The sequence below is a fragment of the Vulpes vulpes genome, chromosome 12 (assembly GCF_048418805.1).
Source record: "Vulpes vulpes isolate BD-2025 chromosome 12, VulVul3, whole genome shotgun sequence".
Classification (NCBI taxonomy): Eukaryota; Metazoa; Chordata; class Mammalia; order Carnivora; family Canidae; genus Vulpes; species Vulpes vulpes.
The window spans coordinates 175,303,510-175,324,261 of NC_132791.1; the positions used below are offsets into that span (position 1 = coordinate 175,303,510).

At 45.0% G+C, this 20,752-nt stretch overlaps 1 protein-coding gene and 1 long non-coding RNA gene across 3 annotated transcripts in view; one reads left to right on the forward strand and one right to left on the reverse strand.

Annotated features, from left to right (window-relative positions):
• ADAMTS18 (ADAM metallopeptidase with thrombospondin type 1 motif 18) overlaps positions 1-15,663 on the forward strand; it is a 131,986-nt gene extending 116,323 nt beyond the window's left edge. For both annotated transcript variants that reach the window (XM_072731480.1, XM_072731481.1), the window contains 5 exons: positions 3,398-3,602; positions 6,251-6,436; positions 8,119-8,331; positions 10,443-10,590; positions 14,779-15,663. In XM_072731480.1, coding sequence (XP_072587581.1) covers positions 3,398-3,602; positions 6,251-6,436; positions 8,119-8,331; positions 10,443-10,590; positions 14,779-14,894 — 868 coding nt within the window. In that variant the 3' untranslated portion in view covers positions 14,895-15,663. The remainder of the gene's footprint in view (positions 1-3,397; positions 3,603-6,250; positions 6,437-8,118; positions 8,332-10,442; positions 10,591-14,778) is intronic.
• Positions 1,207-15,043, reverse strand: LOC140594797 (uncharacterized). The gene is made up of 5 exons (XR_011996116.1): positions 14,935-15,043; positions 14,723-14,836; positions 14,121-14,209; positions 4,107-4,267; positions 1,207-1,519 (listed from the first exon to the last, which is right to left on the reverse strand). It is a non-coding gene; the product is annotated as an uncharacterized lncRNA (long non-coding RNA).
• Positions 15,664-20,752: the final 5,089 nt, after the last annotated feature.

Below are 20,752 nucleotides of genomic sequence, written 5' to 3' on the forward strand. Positions count from 1 at the left end.
TATGAGAAAATTAAAACCCACTGCCGATGCTTCTGCTCAAAAGTGACCCAGAGAGAGATAGAATGCCCAAAAAAAGCAAGAGAGAAAAGAGACAATTGAGGTGAAAATATATAACTAGAAAAACACAGATTTGCTTTAGACTTTCATTTGATGCCAGCTGTCCAAACCTAACCACAGGATTTAAAGGTGTCTCTCTCTCTCTCTTTTTTAATCTTATATAGAGCCTCCTCTGAACTAAATCACACAGATATTTAAATAACACAAAATCTTATATTAAATTTACGTGTGGTTGTGTGCTTTTCATATAGTCATCCAAGAATCTAAAAATCATAATACTATGCAGACCTTCAATGAAACCCCAAATGCAAATTACACAGTAGCAGGACACAAAATAAAAAGAGGTAGAGGCCAAGTGGTAATCCACTTCTGATGATGGCACTCTTTGGGGAGCTGGGTGGGTTTGTTTTAGGATAGTTTTAGCCACACTATTGTTTGAACACTAATTTTAAGTAATCTTCCCAGCCGAATGGAGTCTTTTGTGTGATTTATCGTCTGCCAAATGTATTTATATAGAATTGACAGAGTTTCTTCTAAAGCAGTGTTGTGTTAGCTAATGCTTCAGACCATCTTAATAAGCAGCGTTTACTTTGTGGTGATGCAATTATATTGCACAATATTTTTATACACATACATATATTTTTTCCTTATAATAGTACATTTATCATAATTGTTTGGGACTTCAGCTATTCACCAATCCTGTGTGCCCAGTTGTCCACCTAGTTTTTCTCCAAGAATGTGGAACCAGCTGTGTCCTGAACACAAAGAGTAGACAAAAATTTGGTGAGCTTCCATGGATTTTCCCGTTTTGCTAAGAATTATCTGGTTCTAAAAAAATATCCAGTGGCTCTAAGATATGGTTACCAGACAGTGTTATTGACACTTTTGGAGTAATGTCTTCTTTAGATACGTGTGTGTGTGTGTGTGTGTGTGTGTGTGTGTAGGAACTGTGAGTCTGCTTGAATGGCAAGCTGATATTTGTGATTTTAAGCCTCCTTCCTATTGTTGGTTATTTCTGCTAAGCAAAGAATGGGACCCTACTCATATGTCCATCCATCAAAAGAGAGAGGGCCTAGCTTGTACTCGACTTTTAGAACTTCCATGATGACCATGTGTAGAAATGATGCTCTGCAGTAACCACTTACTGGCGATTTTTAAAAGATTTTTATTTATTTATTCATGAGAAACACAGAGAGAGAGAGAGGCACAGACAGAGGCAGAGAGAGAAGCAGGCTCCACGCAGGGAGCCTGACGTGGGACTTGATCCTGGGTCCCCAGGATCACACCGTGGGCTGAAGGCGGAGCTAAACTGCTGAGCCACCTGGGCTGCCCACTTACTGGCGATTTAAAAGCAGAACAGGCTCGTATAATGACTGCAGGGTTGGTGTGGTACAACAGGCAGGATCCCTTCCTTCCCTTTCTTTCCTTTCTTCTCCACGTATCATTTATATCTTGGTATTTTCTGTTGGAATAATGGGACCTTCAGGGACTGTTGTTCCCCAGACATATATTGGAAATAAGGTCTTAGACTATTTGAGTTATAGGGACAAAGGAGTTCATGTGATCTAACGTTACTTTCTCATACAACAGCCATGTCATATGCACCTACTTGGTGCCAGCCTTGGGCTGACAGTGGGGGTCTGGAGAACTTGTATTTCCTGCCACCAGTGAGCTTACAATCAAAGGGAAGAGATGGGTGTGTAAGGAAATAATTGAGAGGCAGTGAAAGATGTGCTAGGAAGAGGTCATGTGTAAAAGAGCAAGGAGGAGAAAATGGACAGTGTAGGAGCTGGGCTCGGAGGCGGGGTCAATAGGAACTGAGGCTAGATGGGGAGTGAGCCTGGAGCCCATGGGTACAGGACCATGTCTGGCATACAAAAAATCTGCCTGTGTTGTGCTCTTTCCCTACTTTCAGGGACTCGTCGTATTTATCACATGAAGGAAAAACTTGAATTGGGTAGACAGAAATGCCATCTTTATAGGAAAATGTTGAAACTAATAATCTCATAATAAGTCTCTTTTCTCTGGTAAACCAAGGTCAGTTTTAGACATCGCTCCTATGACTGAAATGCAGAAGGTCGCCTCTGGGGGATCTTGTTTATGCTAGGCCTTCCAATCCTAGATTATCAATTAATCAACTGTAGTTGTTGGGAAGGATTAGTAGGTTTCACGGCATCACCTTTTTCATTCAGATGCACTCCAAGCCTCAGATCACCATGAAAAATGTGGTCTGGCAGTCTTTCAATAAAGAACACGAGGTTGTGTCTCTAACCCATCCATAAAGTTTAAGAGTAACCGGGATAGTTGGGAGAACTGTCTCCTTAGAAATAATTCCTATAAGACCACGGGTGAATGTGCCTCTGTCTCCTGCGGGCATCCCTCCCCGCTACTCCCCTGCCCCCCTTGGATCACTCTTCCCTCTGTCTCATTACTGTACTTTGTATTAACATCTATTACAGCAATTATCCCATAGTATTGTCCTTATTCACATATCCACCTCATCACTGTGGTGTAGACTCCTTAATGGAAAGAACATTGCCCTGTTCATTTTTCCAACCCTGATGCCTAGGAGAGTCCCTGGCACAAAGCGAAGATCCCAGTAGATTTGGCTGAATGAATGAATTGCTCAGGTTTCCAAATGGCACACGTTTCTTCCCTAGCAGAGAGCAGGAATGTGTTTTTGCCCAGAACTGTGTGGTGATTAAATATGACTCCCTATCACTCCCTTAAATATAAGCCTATCACATTAGCATAAGCTTCAAAGCCCAGAGAAGAATAATTACTAGGATTTGGTTCTTTTTTTTTTTAACTTGGAAATATCATTTATTCTCACTAGACTCAGTGTTCTTGGTCGTAAGTGGAAGGAACAGATATAGATAAGTTACTCTCAATTCTGGCTGCATTTTCCTGGGGCAGGTAAATGTCTGTGCTCATCTCTATTTCCAGACCAATTAAACCAATCTCTGGAGGTTATGGTGTAGCTAGTGATTCTTGAACTTTTTTATATGATTCACACAAACATTAAACACAGGTTGCTGGGCTGCATCCCCAGAATTTCTGATTATGCAGGTCTTGGGTGGGGCCTGCAAATTTGAATTTTACCGGGTTCTCAAGTGATGCTATGCTAATAGCTTGGGGACCACACTTTGAGGACCACTGGTCTAGCATATGTGTAAATGTGTGTGTGTGTGTGAGTGTGAATATGTATGCATATATCTTATTGGTTCTAAAATTGACCGAAGGCTTCCATCAGGTGGTTAATGCTTAGGCAGTAACTGCTTTGGAAGGGATGCTCCAAAGCCTCAGCTTCACTGGAAGTAATTTTGTTTTTCACTACAAGCTGGAAGCCAGGCGAATGGAGTGTGTGCAGCAGGTCGTGTGCGGGGGGCCAGCAGAGCAGAAAGATCCAGTGTGTCCAGAAGAAGCCCTTCCAGAAGGAGGAAGCAGTGTTGCATTCTCTCTGCCCAGTGAGCACACCCACTCAGGTTCAAGTCTGCAACAGTCATGCCTGCCCTCCGGAATGGAGCCTTGGGCCGTGGTCTCAGGTAACTGGGCAAGACTTAGGAGTCATGAGTCTTATTGCTTCTGGACAAAGGTGGCAAAAATAAGGGGCACTCACCCATTTAATGCTTTCCCAGGAATCACATGGAGTTAATGTGACAAGGCATTTTAATTCACGGGTTTTTTTTTTTTTTGTGATTTTTATGCAACCTGAACTTTGGGAACCCCTGCACAATAGCTGAGAGTCTTCCTTAGAAGTCTAGAAAGTGGAGTATTGAGGGCCATTGAGGCTAGACCAGTGAGCACAGCTAGAAGGGATTTGAGTGTCAGTGATTAGCAGACGGAATGGCTCCTGAATTTTCCAAAGCAAATGGAAAACACAAATACAAAGGTGGTGCTGTAGGAAGGGTATTGAACTCTTACTTCAGGGGAAAGAGCCATGGGGGTTCGAGAGATACAGAGGGGGGAGTCAGGCATAAAGTTTCCCATCATCACAAATTCTCAGGGAAAGGTAGAAATCTATAAAGTCATAACAGTCATAGACCTACCTGCCATTCACAGCTCGGAGGTGCTTAGCGGGGCCCGAGTTTGTCAAAGGTCCTCTCAGGCGCAGTGTCTAGAGGCATTTTTGACTGTCCCAACTTGGGGGTAAGATGCCTTGGGCATCCAGGTGGTAGAGATAAACATCCTCCAGTGTCAGGACAGCCACCTGAAACAAAGATTGATCTGGTCCCAGATGTGCTGACGGTGAAAATTCTGCTCTGTGGTAGCCTGGATGTCAGGCAAATTTTATGGAATAATCAGAAAGATGCAGGGGTTCCATCACCTGAACTGGGAAGCCAGGGAGAAGCCCACGATCACATTCCTACCATGCTTTCCTTTAGGGAACATTATCCCAGAGCACTGATTTCTGATTAAATATAGCCATGTACTGCTACATCCAGAGTTGTAGCAACAGAGGTCAGATTAAGGCTTTCGTTTCAATTATGGATCATGGGATCTTTTTTTTTTTAAATGTTAAAACTCTGTTAGGGGATTAAGGTGACAGCAGGGGGAAAGAGTATCTTTGACATGCATCGGTATGCTTCAAAATGAAGGAATATATTCATTTATAGCAGAAGGTCCATCTAAATAAGGGTATGGGGTCGTGTCTGATCTCTTTCTCTGCAAGTAAGGAGGCACATTTTTTTTACAAGAGGAGAATTCAGAGGGCTGTTTTAGCTAAATGTGTGTGGGTAGGCATGGAGAAAAGAAATGGAGGACCAAGCAGTTCCAAATGAGACATCATGAAAAGCTTTCGTTCAGAGTTTGCCCCAAATGGAAATATTTTGAGAGAGTGTTTTATGCCCTTAATTGGTTGGTTGGTTGGTTGGTGTTTACTAAGACCAAATGTGTCCTTTTGAGAACATCTTCATGATGAATTTGAAAGGAGTCCCTCAAAATTTGTTACTGTAATCTGTTCTCTCGAGACCATGTCTCTGAAATCCTCTGGGATGCAATTTTAAGATGTCTCATCATTCTTAAAACAAATAAAAAAAAACAATGAAAACATAAGAATTCTATTGAGTAAGGATCAACCATTTTGCAATTTTGAAAGTGAATGAATGATGATTTGCTTAATGGTACATCTCCCCGTCTGATGCCCCACAAATCTGTCTGCCTGTCGCTGCCACGTGACAGCTGTTTGATCCTGGTCAGGTTCTCTAAGCTCTGAGTCTCGGATGACCCTTCTGGAGAATGGGACAAGAGCAGTATCTCAGAGGCTTGGTAGAAGGTTGTGTGATAATAGGTGAACGTGCATCATCACATGGAAGGCATTAAATAAACGTTCTCTGCTGCTGTGGTTTGCAGAGTATGATACTATCGTCCTCGTCATCCCTCTTCCTTAAGGACGTGAAGAGCCAGGAGTCATGTTGATCCTCTGAAGAGGCTTGGAATCATGCCCAGATGTTTGCATATTGACAAAGAGCCAAGGCCCAAGGGGCACATTTCATATGGCCCTTCTGATCAGAAAACAGGGCCAGGGATGGGACATGTCCCTTGAGGGCAGACCCAGACCTGGAGCCAACACCTCCTAAGTGACCCTGACAAGTTTTTAACTATTCATCTGAAAGTGAGGAGATTACTCCCCACTTTCTCTCTCACAGAGTCCTTGGAAAGGACAAGAACGTGCTGGTGCAGGAGGGACTGGCCCATTCACGGACATCCGCCGATGCTTACTTATTTCTTCCCCTAGAGTTAGCACAGAGCCCACCCCAGAGGCAGCAGGTGGGTAGGGAGAAGAATTGGACCCCTCAACCCATTTCTGTCAACACCATGATCTGTTGCTGCTACATGTGTACATGTGTTTCTGTTCTACTTCCTGTCAGGAGCACGATAATCCTCCTTAGCCAAGTGCCCAGACCCATTTTGCCCTGTGCCAGGGAGCGAGCCACAGTTAGGGCCGGGAGCAGGCCACGTACCGTTCTCCCGGTAAATCATGCATGTTGCGCAGAGAAAGCCTCGGCCCCGGGCATTCGCTGGTGAAGGTGAATGCCAACCTGCATTTAAGGCCTCTGGAGGGAGGAAAGATTTCTCCTGCTGGCTGCCAGGGATTATATTGGGCATTTGGTTCTAAAGCTTAATGTTAGTTTTGTGAATACCTCATTAATTTGTTTCCAGCATGCAAATGACCTTTTCCCCCCATCTCCAGTGTTCCAAGACGTGCGGGCGAGGGGTGAGGAAGCGCGATGTCCTGTGCAAAAGCTCCCCAACGGCAGAGGAGGTCCCGGAGGCCCTGTGCTCCAGCATCCCAAGGCCAGAGTCACAGGAGGGCTGCGTGCTAGGACGATGCCCCAAGAATAACCGGCTGCAGTGGGTTGTCTCCTCCTGGAGTGAGGTAGGAGTGAGAGTCTGTACCGCTGGGTCGTGTCTTGGAATGCTCCGCTCGCTCACCAGCACCCAGATGCTCACACCTCCTTCCTGCTCCACACATGGAGCAGGTGCCTACTACTCGTCCATTCTTCCTCCTGCCTCTTCATGGGACCCTGCCAAAGCCTCCATCGCACTGAGCGGGCCCGTGCATGGGCAGTGGAGGTGCAGGTCTCCACCCCGTGCATGGAATGCGCCGCGGCTGGGGCGCGCAGAGTGCTGCTGCACTGGGGGGTCTGTAATGCCACGGGAGACCTTGGGGTCCCCCAGCCCTGCCGCCAGGAAGAGTCTTTGCCAGGAGAGATGTTCCAAGGAGCGTGAGTCTGAAGGATGAGCAAGAACTGGGCAAGGGGGGGATTGAGAGAAGATCCTTCCAGAAGGAACGTGTGCGCCATATGAGGGGGCGCGGGGAGAGAAGCCAACGGAGCAGTGGGAGGAGGGCGTGGTGCAAGCTGAGGCCTCCTCAGGGCCGGGGTCGGGGCCACTTGGCACTGAGCATGGAGAGCGCAGCCCAGAGGCGGGCAGGGCGCTCCCGGGAGGTGGCCGTGGCTGGGAAGAAAGGGGATGTTTCAGGAGTGGAGATCTTCTTGAGCCCCCGAGGTGGCCATGCCTCGTTCCGGCATATGTGGGGGCGGGGGGGACAGGGCCCGTGAAGATGTCCCTGGGCTTTGTGGTGTGGGAAACCGCAGTGCATGCATAGACGCAGGAGCCCTGAGCAGAGGAGGCCTGGGGGCTGCACCCGGTCCTGATGGCGGGGTGTCCGCTCCGGAGGGGATCAGGCGGCCAGCAGAGGCAGGGCCTCCAGCCCCGCAGCCCCTGGTAGTGGCCGCTGGTGTCCTTTGTTCAGTCTGAACGAGAAGCACCATACCCAGCAGTGCATGCCCTGCCCCCATTCCCTTGGGGTTCTAGCCGCAGGGCTAAATGCACCTGCAAATGAGACGCCCCCTTTTCCCTGCAGCCTTTCCTCCCTCCTGTGCAACCTGGAGCTGCCCACTTGCCCCGCGGCCCCGCTTCCTCCCCACGCGGGGAGCTGCCGTGAGCTCAGCGCTCCCCTCTGGGCACCAGGCTCCGCTTGGTTACAGGACAGTTAGGAGGCCGCGGGCCTTACCCATTCCCCATCTCACCCCGCGATGCCATTTAAAGTACTTAAGTTCTCGCATACTTCCTCAGCCTCCAGCCTGCCCTTTTTCCTGCTGTCACACAGCTTTGGGTGGTGGCTCTGCCCAGTGAGACGCAGGGTAGGGGACAAGTTGTGACTTGGTGGCTCCTTCCCACGTGGCCGCCCCTGTGCCCTGCTAGCCCATTGGACGCGCAGCTCCTCAGAGCCAGAGGCCACAGGCGATCGGCCACGTGAGGCTGCACGATGCCCTGTGCCCATCCCCCGCCTGCCCGACTGTCCAGGAGCCGTGTCGCGCCCACAGGGGCCTCTTGGGGCTGCTGGACAGCGCCCACCAGGGACCTCCGAATTGCCTAGGCTTGGGTTCCTTTGCAGTGGCATGAGGGACACGGCTGCCGCATCTTCAGGATCCTCGAGCACACATGGTTGACCCGCTGCGATCCCATTCCTAGAAGTCCACGTGGACGATGCTCTGCTCAGCACGCCTGACCGCGGAGCCTTGCACACCTAATGCCTCCTCTCTTGGCTCCTAGTGTTCGAGGACCTGTGGCTTGGGCGTGAGGAAGAGGGAGATGAAATGCAGCGAGAAGCCCTTCCAGGGAAAGCTGCTAACTTTCCCCGAGCGAAGGTGCCGCAATATTAAGAAGCCAAACCTCGACTTGGAAGAAACCTGCCAGAGAGGGGCTTGTCCTGCCCATCCTGGGTTCAGCGTGGCGGCTGCGTGGTACTCGTCGCCGTGGCAGCAGGTGAGCGTGTGCAGATTTCGGCTGCGTTCCCCAAAAGGAGGCCCAGCAAAGGCTGCTATTAGCCCCCCACCCTCCCACCCCCGTCCAAATGTAAAGAAGAGAAGCTCTAGTTCTGGAGGCCGAACAACTGGAGATCTTGGCCAGCTCCACCCCATGTGGCCCTGGGCCAGTTTCATAATCCGGCTTCCACAGCTAGAAAATCAAGACGATAATGTCTTGAAGAGCGGATTTTTTTCATGAGCTCCGAAGATAATACAAAGCACGTATACCAGGCTGGTCACATGGTGCTGAAAGGTCACCGTCGCTGCTGTTTTTAAAATCCCCACTAGAGTCTTCTGTATTCTGGAAACCTTGCTCATAATCTTGACTCCTTTGGTTTTTATGGCATGTTTCTGAATTATGTAACAGCGGACATTTGTTGCAACAGCCTGTTCAGGCGTATTTTTGTCCCTGTTTTGTAGAGGAGGCAAGAAAAGCTCAGAGTTGGTCAACTCAGGCAAGGACACCAGCTCTTAAAAATCATCAGATGTTAGAGGGACCCTTTTCTCAGAAGACTCGGATGATATTTTGGTTGCGGTAGTTCGGTTCTGATTGGCTGGGATTGGCCTGGGAGAGGGGCCGTGTGGTGGTCCTCACACTTCCCAACCAACAGATGTCACAGCTCTTTCAAGGACTCGCCGGCCTGAGAGGTGCCGCCCACCCCATCATTAAACACAGGGGCTAGGTGGGGGGATGTGTGGGCACAAATGGAGGTCTATGAAGTTGTGTCTATGTAAGTTCACCTTCATCCATACGTGTATATATAGTGTGCGTGTGTGTGTGAGAGCCTGTGTGTACTGGGGAAGATCTGAGAACTAACTACAGAGGAAAGGAAAGGAAACTAGTGCGATTGTATATCTCTAATCAGCTGGACATCATGCTAGGCACTATTTAGATGGCTGTGGGCTTTTTCAAATTTTTTATCACTATCTTAGTCATTTAAGAGATTTGGAAATTGATTATTTTAAGATTGTTTAGATCAGATATCAGCACAGAATTGCCAACAGGCCAAATCTGTGCCCCCAATCTCTGCCTATTTTTTTTTGTAAATAAAGTTTTATTAGAAATCAGCCGTAAAAAACAAAAAACACCACAGCTGTGCTCTTTTGTTTACATATCGTCTGTCCCCGGCTGTTTTTGTGCTTCAAAGGCGGGCTTGAATGGTTGCAACAAAGACAACATGGCCCACAAAGCTGACAATATTTACTATCTTGACCTTTATCGAAAAAGTTTGCCAACTCCTGGTTTAGATGATGACGGTCATAGGGCTATACGTGAACTTGGCGTTAAATCCACAACTCATATGCTTTCTACTCCCACTTATTTTTTCCAAATACGGGTCCATATAATGATGCTTGTTCAAAATGAACACTTAACCATATCTGCAAATAAGAAATCTGAAAATAAGAAAATATGTAGTAAATTTTTTAAAAAGCAAAACAAAAACTAATCAATGCAAAGGGCTTTTTTCCTGATACTTTATTCCTTAGTTATAAAATATCTCTCTATTATGTGTCTGGAAAAAATAAAGTTTATAGTCCTCGTTAGTCATCTATTTTTTATTTTATTTTAATTGAACAGGGAAACCCTTGACTTCTATCTAGGAAACACCACACCCACTGTGCCAACTCAGAGTTTGGCTGGGCAAAGAGGGCAGGATTCCAACGCTGCCTCGGACGAAGTATTATTTATTCGCTGTCCTAATGCTGAACCACCCCCCTATTGGATCCGCAGAGATTATCTGGAATTCTTTAAATACTGTGAGGATTTGTTCTGCATTCTATGGCAGCTTCTGTATTTCTGGAAGCTCTCTCCTTTACGAGCCACTTAACTGGAGACACACTCTCTGGGCTGAGATAGACGCATCTGCCTAAGATCCCCTTCTAACCAGATCACAAAGCTCCCGTGTATTAGACCGTGGCCATGGGCCTGCGTGCCAGGCTCCGGCCAACCCCTGCTTCATCAGCAGGCGCCCTGGTCATGTCACGGAGGCTTCTCTGACACTGCTGACCTCTGAAGGGACACCTTCCAGCTGGGTGTCGCTGACTCCTCCCTCTTCCCCTCTTCTGCAGTGCACGGTGACCTGTGGAGGGGGTGTCCAGACTCGCCTGGTCCGCTGTGCTCAGCAGGGCCGGCCTTCCTCAAGCTGTCTGCTCCGTCAGAAACCTCCAGTGCTACGAGCCTGTAACACAAACTTCTGCCCAGCTCCTGAAAAGCGAGGTAAAGGGCCCCACGCCCGAGTCAGCTTTACTAGTCTCACCCATCCTATCTGGTTGTGCAGTTTATTCCTGGCACAACTCTAGGGGGTGCCACTCCCAGCGCGGTCGGTGTGAACGGGGCTCCCCACAGGTGTACAAGGCACAAATCCAGGGCAGCTCCTGCTCAGAATGATCTTGTTCACACACATGGGCAGGGAACGCTTAGTTCTATGATACGACTCTTTAGCCATTAATTCTTACTTGGAAAGGGGGAAATGGTAATCTTGCAAGTCCCATTTTTTTTTTTTAACACCATTTTAATTGAATAAGCAAGTGAAAAAGTAACCACCGTGCACCAGAGATTACGCTCACGAGTAGGAACACAGGCGGGAGCGGGAGTCGTCCTCGGGGAACTTGAGCCATGAGTTAGCCAGGGACCACAGCTTCCGTGTGGCGTGGCTACCGTCCTTCCAACGAAGCGCAGTGCGTGCTGCTGAGAAAATGGGCAACTGAATCATCTGCGTGAACTATACTGCCTTCCACTCGCCCAACTTTCTTTAAAGTCACCTGACAAACACACCAGGAAAGGTCTCTTTCCCCTAATCTGATTTCCTTGTGCTAAAGAAATTATGTTCCACCACGTACCTGCTGAATTTCCTTTCTCCCAATGACAGCTTTTCCAAGACTAAATTTCTTAGCCCGTGCTTCCCAATTGGTGGTGAATCAGATTCAGGACTGTCACTCTCCCTTGTCCTCTCACTTCACATTTCTAAATCGTTATCCTTGTTTATCTACATCTTAGAGCCTTGGTTCCAGGCCCAGGGCATCAATTTGCCCCCCTCTGCCCTCTCTCCTTCCCCATCTGAGGCTTGCATGAGACCAGAAAACTAGTAATGTAGCAGCTTCTCAGAGCCACGTCACGTCCAAGGTGATACTAGAATTCTACAAACCTGCAGCCTTTCTCAGCACAAAGTTTATGGGGGAAGAAACCCACATTCTGAGCAAGTGGTCATGAACTTGTAAATTCTTTCTTTCCTATTGGTGACTTCCCTTTCCCCCTGTTAGTCAGATGACCCCGGACAAACCCACACATGCCAAGAATCAGTGGATCCCCCCTAGGTACTTTGAGACAGGCTAACAGACAGTGGCCAATCATGAAAGCTGCTGGGCAGGAGTACGTGGTGGGGGGAGAGCCAAGACACGTGTTAGTTCCAAGACGGGGAGGGAGGCCATTGGTGTTATTTTGTTCATCCAGCACCACGCCTGTCACAGCGTAGGTGCTCAACATGTGTGAAGTGCAAGATTGTGTGTAAAGTACTGTGAGGTTCTCTGTTTCATTCAAAGCCAAGTCACAGAGCACCTGCCACATATCCCTACCATTCTTCTAGGGATAAAAGAACAAGGCAACATCCTGTTCTTTTTTAAAAGATTTTGTTTATTCATGAGGGACACACAGAGACAGAGGCAGAGAAGCAGGCTCCATGCAGGGAGCTTGACATGGGCCTCGATCCCAGGACCCTGGGATCATGACCTGAGCCAAAGGCAGATGCTCAACCTCTCAGCCACCCCGGTGCCTGGCAACATCCTTCTAGATACACACATAGCTCACCTTCCTTTAGGGTCACCTTTAGGTCGCCTAAAGGAACACAAGCTATGTGCATATCTAGAAGGAGAGTGTTCCTGCCAGTTGGAACAGCACATGCAAAGGCCCTGAGGTGGGAATGTGTGAATATGATCAAGGAACAGCCAGACACCTGGAGGAGGATGTATAAAGTAGGCAGGTGTTAGGTGATTAGCTGAAGTTGGTCCTGGAGGCCTGGTCAGCCATTGTAAGGACTTCAGATTTAACTCATCGTTTTAATGGTCTGTTTTTATCCTGATGCAGTATTTCCACTGCCTCAATAGGATAATCTCTATGATTTAAATAGAAACTGACTCAGATGTACATTCTGGTGGATTAGGCTATGTGCTAGTTGATTGGGATAGAAGATACTGTACAAGTACATATTAAAAATAATTGAATACAGATCCCACACCCTTCTCCTGGGGCCCCACCCCTAATCCCTGTGATGGTCCAGGTCAGTATGCCCTCTTCTAGATGCTCAGAACAAAAAGCCTGTTGTCCTCCTTTTTTCTCTTATATCTTTACCAGCCTGTCAGAAAATTCTCTAGACTCCATATCCAGGACTTCCTGAAAAGAAGAAAAATTCTCTTCCTTCACCATTATACCCAAGCTGAGACTTTGTGGGTTTCACATTGGTTGTTTCAGCCATGATAGTTAGAGGGAAGCTATTTTTTTTTTTTTTACAAACATTTTCTTGAGCAGCTACTCTGTGACAGGCACTAAGCATTGGGAATAAAGTAATGAAAACAGCGAACTCTGCTCTCGAGGATTTTACGTTCTAGAAAGGAGCCAGACAATAAGGCAACACATAATAGGATGAGGGCTGATAGACCCAGGGTAGAAAAGTAAAGCAAGGCAGGGAGGAGGGAGTGCTTTCTGGGAGGCCAGGGAGCACATTGCTTGTATGGGGGAGTCTGGGAAGGCCCTCCTGTCAGTGGCCTTTGAGTAGAAACTAAAGGGAAAAGAAAGGATCTGGATGCCTGGATCAGTATGCCTGGCACGTTATGGCATCAGGCAGGTGGCCCATGTCGGGGAGGGGACAAGAGGAAGAAGAGGAGTCAAGCAGTAGTGGGGGAACCAGATCCTTGGGCCACATCATCCGTTGTAAGGACTAAACCTTTCATTCTAGGTGGATGGAGGGGCCAAAGGAAGAGTTTGGGGCTGAGACATGACATGAACTGTCTTACCTTGAGAGGATCAGCAGGACTAATATGAGATGGGAGAGGTGTATTTTAGCAGAAAGACAAAGGCATGGGGAAAGAACTACAGGCAGTTCTGAATCAGAGAGAGCAGGAGACAGATCGGGAGCAGCCGGAAAAGAAACAGGAGAGCCGGGAGCCTTGCAGCCATGTCCAAGGGCACAGAGCAGAGCTACTTAAGGATATTTTTTTTTCACGCAAAAGGATTTTATGTAACTTGAAATGTTTGCCTAGTTATGACATAATCTTATCTTCATTACCAACATGTTTTTTAGCACATCTTTTGTTATATGTAATTTTGCCTATTTCCTACTTTGATGCTTTATTTAATGTGACCTTTATCATAATTGATTTTATTGCTCTTGTTTCCACTTTTCCCACTTAAAATTTTTTATTTTTTGTATTTTTTCTATTGGAGTTCGATTTGCCAACATGTAGTATAATACTGAGAGGGGCACTTGAAGGATAATTTTGGAAGGGATGTAGGTAGGTGCCTGTGAATAGTAGGGGGCGTTGGGCAAGGTGAAGGTAAAGTGACTTCTAAGCCTTGCATAGATGAAGGGGAAAACCCTTCCAACCGTGAATGAGGACATTTATTTATGTACAAGGTAGGCCATAAGCACTCTTTTTTTTCCTTAAGCACTTCTGAAGTGAAAATTCTTTGAGAATCCAGTAAAACAGCTAAGACCCAATGTGCACGGAGGTTTATATAAAGAAAATCTTACATACAGCTTCACACGCATTCTGTATCTAGGGAGGGCCTTCTGGGTGAAAATCCCTGATGTACAATGTCCTGCTTCCACGGTCCATAATCACATCTGTTAATAAAAGAAGTTAGGACTGGTGTTGACTTAAATTCACTTAGTTGCAGACTGGCTATGAGATTTAAATCGATGTGGAGTACTGCAGCTGGGCCTCAAACCCAGGTGTGATGACTCCTGATACATTAGGCCTCTTGTTCCCCAAAGTAAGGTCTGTGGACCAAGTAGCAGCAGCATGCCCTGGGTGCTTATTAGATATAGAGCCCCTTAGCTCTCACCCCACACCCTCTGAATCAGAAGCAGTGGCTTAACAACATCCCCAGGGGATTCCTCACATGCTGTGCTAGGGATGCAGAATGGTAGCTCCAGGCTACTGGGGTCAGACATGAATCTCTGGCTGGATAGAACATTTTTAACATCCACTTTCCCCCTCCTGTCAACATTTAGTCCCTTCTGATGTCTTAATCCTGCTTCCCCAACCCTCCCAGCGAAGTGCTAGTGTATAATGAGCAGAAACACTCAGAGGCATTAGGCTGGCAGATCCAAGGTCTTTGACCTGTAGGCTCTCACCTTAAGAAAAAAGCTAAGGTTTTTCCTGAGGGGTTAAATACTTTTTCTCATTGCAGAGGATCCATCCTGTGTGGATTTCTTCAGCTGGTGTCACCTAGTTCCTCAGCACGGCGTCTGCAACCACAAATTTTACGGTCAACAGTGCTGCAAGTCATGCACAAGGAAGAGCTGATCTCCATGCCCTCCCTGACACCTGAGGGCCAAGATCTTACCTCTCGCCTCTGGAGAGACCAGCCACATTTCACATCGAAGGCTGGTCACTGCAGGCCACCTCTTTGCTGCTGCAGCATCTGTGGAGCTGACTCTCAAGAACAGACAGGCTCCCCGTTCACTTCCCCAAAGCACATGGTACTCCGAAGCACTTGAACGTGGGAAGCGAGGACAAATCTGACTTGCAAAAGAAAGGACAAAAGAACTTTGATTTGCACTGTTACACGAAAGAAGTGATGGATCACACTGAGCTACGTCACATTTTAATTCTGACAAAGTGAGAATCTGGTCAATGCTGGGAGAGATTGCTCCCTTTGAACTTCAGAGGGTTCCACGGCAAGACCTCCGTTTTGCATAGGTCCTTGAAGACTTCAGGTCAAAGACTGAGGCTTGGAGCAATCAAGTCTGGATGGAACACATTGCCTAACTGTTACCTGGAGCTCACAGTTTGATTGGCACTGTGGACAGCCCAAGCTCGGAGTCACACAGGAAGCCAAATGGTGCTCATAACTGTGCTTGCTGCTGGACTAGCAAGCTTCATGTTACGTTTATCTCGTGTGCGTGTGTTGTTTTTATAATTTTGTTTAGAGGATATTCTGCTTAGAGAGTCTCCAAGACTAAAATTTACAACTTGAAAAGTATTCCAAGGAATATTCTGAAAACAGGGCAACATGGACTATTTAAGATCTCCATTTAATTGAAGTTCACACTCAAAAAAAAAAAAAAAAAAAGCCCACAAACTCACATAAAAGGCAAATGTTGATGTCCTATGCAGTATATCAACCTCATAACTTTTGGTGCTAGTGGAACAAGTACACGGAAGCCTCTAGTCTGCTCTTTGGGAATCAGAACTGGGGAGATTTTCATTTCTGGTAAAAATCTAGGAGGAGCTAAAGAGCAAAACAGCAGTGTTTTGAAGGAGAGTAGACCATCATTTATAAGGCTCCCTACATAATATCAGAGCTGCTTGGAAAATTAAAGACCACTTGTGGTTTTTTTTCTACCAACTGTCATGTTTAAATTTTCCCTAAGATTTAGTTAACAAGAAAAAAGAGTGGCAATAGAAAACCCCATCTGTCTTCTTGCTATGTTAACATTAATAAATCATAATAAGCCAAGATCCTTCAGTGAATAAGAATATTTTATAATCTTTCAGATGATGTTTTTAGTCACCAGAAGCCAGCTGTTGATAGGCACTAATGAGCTTAAAATTGTTCTCAATTGGAAAATACCACACTATTTTGCCAAAACCAAAGTAACTTACAAGGCTGAGTCCTTCTGTAAGTTTTTGAGATGTGGTTAAAAAGGGCATATTTATATAATTCTACTCTATTCCTCAATTTCTTTGATGAATGTAACCCAGTTTTACTGCTTTATAAAGTCTCAATTCAAACAGGGATTTGCCAGCTCAGCACAACCAACTAGACAGTGGTTTGTTAAATTTAGAGCATCCTTTGTTCCCGTTCTAATTAAAATCATGCGTTCTTGAATCTCAGAGAAAAAAAAATGATTAGCATAGTCTCTCAATCCACTTGGCTTGGCCTAGGGTTGTGGCCATTTTATCATCAGAAACACACAGTTCCATACCACCACCCTTGCCCTCTGAAAAATTGCAAGTTATTTGTTTCTTTATATAATGATCATTTTATTATTTTATGGAAAAATTAATTTATTAATAGCCTATTCTTATGTGTTCTCACTTGCTTCTCTGAGTAAGTGGTATTAATTCTGAGGAAAACTGTTGAATAAAACAATGGGTTATAGAGAAGAGTCGAAATATATGTGTAATATTTAATTATTTTATAAGTTTTATAATAAAGTGTTCTGTTTCCTTACCTTTGAAATTTGTTAAGTTCTTGAATAAATGAGAAGTCAGTTACTTCAAAGATCATTTAACTGTATAAATACTGATTGGGAAACTCAGTAATTGCCCAATGAGAAATCGGGAAGATAAAGCACTCATTGATTTTTCTTGCTTGTGTCTAAGAAAATTAGAAACCACCAAAAGTTGGGGTGAAATGGAAGACATATTTAGCATCTTACGGAGATACAGAGTATTTTTTCCTGCTGTAATGCTTTGTCAACATTTATGGAAATCATCCAGGTTAGATAAATCTACCCTAAGTGTAGTTGGTTTTCTCCTTTATTTTTTTCCATTTGAACAGCATTCTGGTGAAATCCTCTTGCAAAAAATAGAGGAGGAAGGAAAAACAAATTAAAAAGCAATTATTTCAGGTTTTCCAAATTTGTAATCAGACCAATGGAGAATAAAAAGTTTGGGCAAAGTCAGTCCAGTTGACCTGAGTATATAATATTCTTCTCTATGTGATATCTATCTATCTATATATATGAATATGTCATACATATGTGAATGTATGTGTGTATATGTGTATCATTTATGCATGCAAATCTTTAAAATATATTTAAGATTTTTATATGAATTATTGCTATTTGGCAAACAAAACTGGTTAAGAATGAAAAACAATAGATGGCACATAAAATAGAAAAGAGAAGATATCCTTGTGACTTTTGGTGATAAAATATTAATGAAAGCAACCACATATTTATTGTTTAATGCGTGCCAGGGAGTGTGCCAAGCTCTTTTTATAGGTTACCTCTTTTAATCCTCACAAGACTCTAGTTAGAAAGATACTACTTTTTTCCCTTTGTAGATGAGGACTCTGGGATCCAGAGATATCACATATTTCATCCAGGTAGCCATAAAAGTGAGCTCCATAAATAATATAAACATTTAAGTTGTTCATTTTAGTTAAAATAGTCATTAATTGGTTTACAAAATTCCTATCTATAAAAAAAAAAATTCCTCAGCGAGAATAGGGGAGCTGTTCAGAGCTCCTCAGGAATATTCAATTTCACATCACTAAGTTTAAGATAAAGAAGGAATTTTCTGTAAGATGATTTTTATCTTTAATCCTAAGTTATATTTGTGCATAGAAAGGAAAATGGGATCTATTTAAATGTACTTTTCTGGATAGACATTGAGAATAATGATGTAAGTGACTTTGGTTCCAATTGCTCTGTATAGAGAAGCCAGCAGGAGCCATATCCAGAACATATCCTCCTTTGCTTCTGCAAATTCATGCCTAATTGCCTTACCCCTGCACACCACCACCATCCTATTTGAATGTTATGAAGACATATGTGCTGGGTATAGTTGTTTTCCTAAGCTATTTTTAGTGAGGAACATAGTTGAGTTCATAATCAGGTCATTTAATAACAAGCAATTTATATAATTGTTAATTATTTTAATGAACAAAGAGGTTCAGAGATTGTTCCTAGCATCCTAACTTGGATGAAAAAGAGGCACTAACGTCTAGGAAAATGAAACCCTTAGGCCATGTCTCCCCAATACTCCTGTTTATTCCCACCCCCTCTTCCCCTCTTCCCTGCATCTCCTTGGCCTCCTCATTCAGGCTGCCTCTGCCCCATAGAGGTTAGGCCATCACCTGACGCTACCTAGCGCTGCACCCTATGCCCATCCCACACGTTAGAAAAGACAGGATGAACACTTGGTACTCCTCAACCTTCCATCTTACAACTAATGGACTTTCTAAACCAAGTGTGCAGTACAGAGGGGCACTTTTACTGTATAAAGTTAACAGAGCCCTTGAGAGATGGTCTTTGAAGGTGAACCAGGGCCAGCGGCTCTTCCTGCTGATGGCGAGGCCCAGACATGTCTCTCCCGCTGACTCCCTCTCCTTTCTTTCCTTTCATGTGGCTGGAGCACAGGAAGGACCAGCAGCCCCCCGCCCCCCTCCTTGTCAGAAGGCCAAGCCAGCTCTACTGTTCCTTAGCTTGCTCCTCTGTTTCGGCAGCCCCATGTCATGTACCATGAGGCTGAATATCTCCCCTTCCTTGGAAAGAAGGTTCTTTCTCCCCTGCCCCATCCTTTTTGAGAGCCAGATTGGATCTAGAGTAAGTCTCAGGGCAACAGTTTCTAAATAATTAGCTGCATTAACTATCACTTAGGGATATTTTATACATTCCTGGGCCCCATTCCAGAAACATAATTAATTAATTCTGGGAGTAGGGCCTGGGAATTTATATTTTAAAAGGCATGCAAGTTTCTCTGAGGAAAAACTCATTTTGGAATCACTTGTCTAGGATAGATAAAGGAAAGCACCTCGAGTCGGTCTTCCTTGTGTAGGCAAAAGAGTTCCCTTGGCACCATGCCCTCTGCTACAGCTCCGCAGCTCCGCATTACCTGGCCAGTAATGAAGGGGGCTTTGCCATCCTGTTGTCATCCTCTGTGTGAATTTCACCGGGAGACCCTCAGGGCTGTAAATAGTGGGTCAAGAAAAAGACTCACAGGCAAGGACCAGTTCCCCGGCCATCTTTGTCTCGATTTCTTATTTCCAACCATGTCGGTAGTTGACAGCAGGGTTGGATGGGCAGGCAGTAGAAGAGCCAGATGGAGGGAAGTTGGCCATTTCTCTCAGGCAAACACCCACATGCAAGAACTAGTACACTGTATTGTTTTTTGTTTCTTTGTTTTGTTCTGTTTTGTTTTTTAAGGACACACAATAGAGAAGCCAATGAAATCCCCATTGGAAAGTGGCTTTTGGCAAATTACTCCAGGTCCTTGTGTGTGCGTGGAGACACCCCAGTGCTTGAAAGAAACAGTTGTGTTCCTGAGATCCAGAGTCAAGGCAGAATGAAGGCTTCCATCCTATTTCCTGCCAGGACACTGGGTGCCAAGAGGTGAATTAATCACTCGTATGAATCAGGCCAACTGTCACTTGCTTACAAATTGCCAGAAATGCATTGGCTGACTCGAATCAATGAGAATTGTAACTTCAGCTTTTGTATGACAGAAGAAAAAGAAACAAAGCCTTTGAAAAGATAGGGAAGAGCAGCTAGAATGATGTTTTTGGCCGCACTAAAGTATAAACAAGGTAATGTCATGTTCCCTACAATTGCGCTGTTCTGGGACTCTGATTTTTCTCATTCAGTGGCTCATTTCCTTAATTTACAGGTTGTTGTTTTTTTTTAATATATTGGCCCCACATACTTAACATGAACATGTCTATTTATGTATCTGCATGGTCCTAAACCAATAAAGGCATAATTGTTATTGTACTCAGCAATTTTCTCCCCTTTGTGAGGATGCCCACATTGTCTAGGGCCTTTATTACTTGCAGATAGGTCTGCCAAGAGAGCAAACAATTCACATTTTCTTAGAGGTTAGCATTTACTTTCATGCTAAAAGTCTCTCTGACAGAGTAACGCTCACCCTTTTTTGAGCTCTGCTACACCAACTTTTTTTTGCATTCTTGCTAACCAAAATACATTCGTTCTTTGCAGCCAGCATTTATTGAGCACCAACTGCACTGTGAAGTCCAAACACAGAAACAGATCTTGTTCCTGATCCAAGGGGATTGGTATTTGAAAATATGGGATCTACATCCAGTCAAGCAATGGACCAAGGTCATATAGTCCTGAGGTTTTCTTTTAATTCCTCACTGTCACATTCACCCTAGTATATATTTGATCATGTGTTTTTTAGGCTTGTATTACTGTCACATAGGATATGATGAGATCACATATCTGCAAATCACGATCATGCAGACTGCAGACTTCTTTTCCCCTTCAAAATTAGTAAAGTCACAAAATTACAGCATTAAGCAGAGTGGGAAAGGGAAGTCACCAATAGGAAAGAAAGAATTTACAAGTTCATGACCACTTGCCCACTTGCAAGTCATTGTATAGAAATTAAGAAATCGAAGAGGATTTTGTTATTTCGCTCTCTCTCCATCACAGATGTAGACAGAGAAATATTTGAAGGCAGTTCCTAAAATT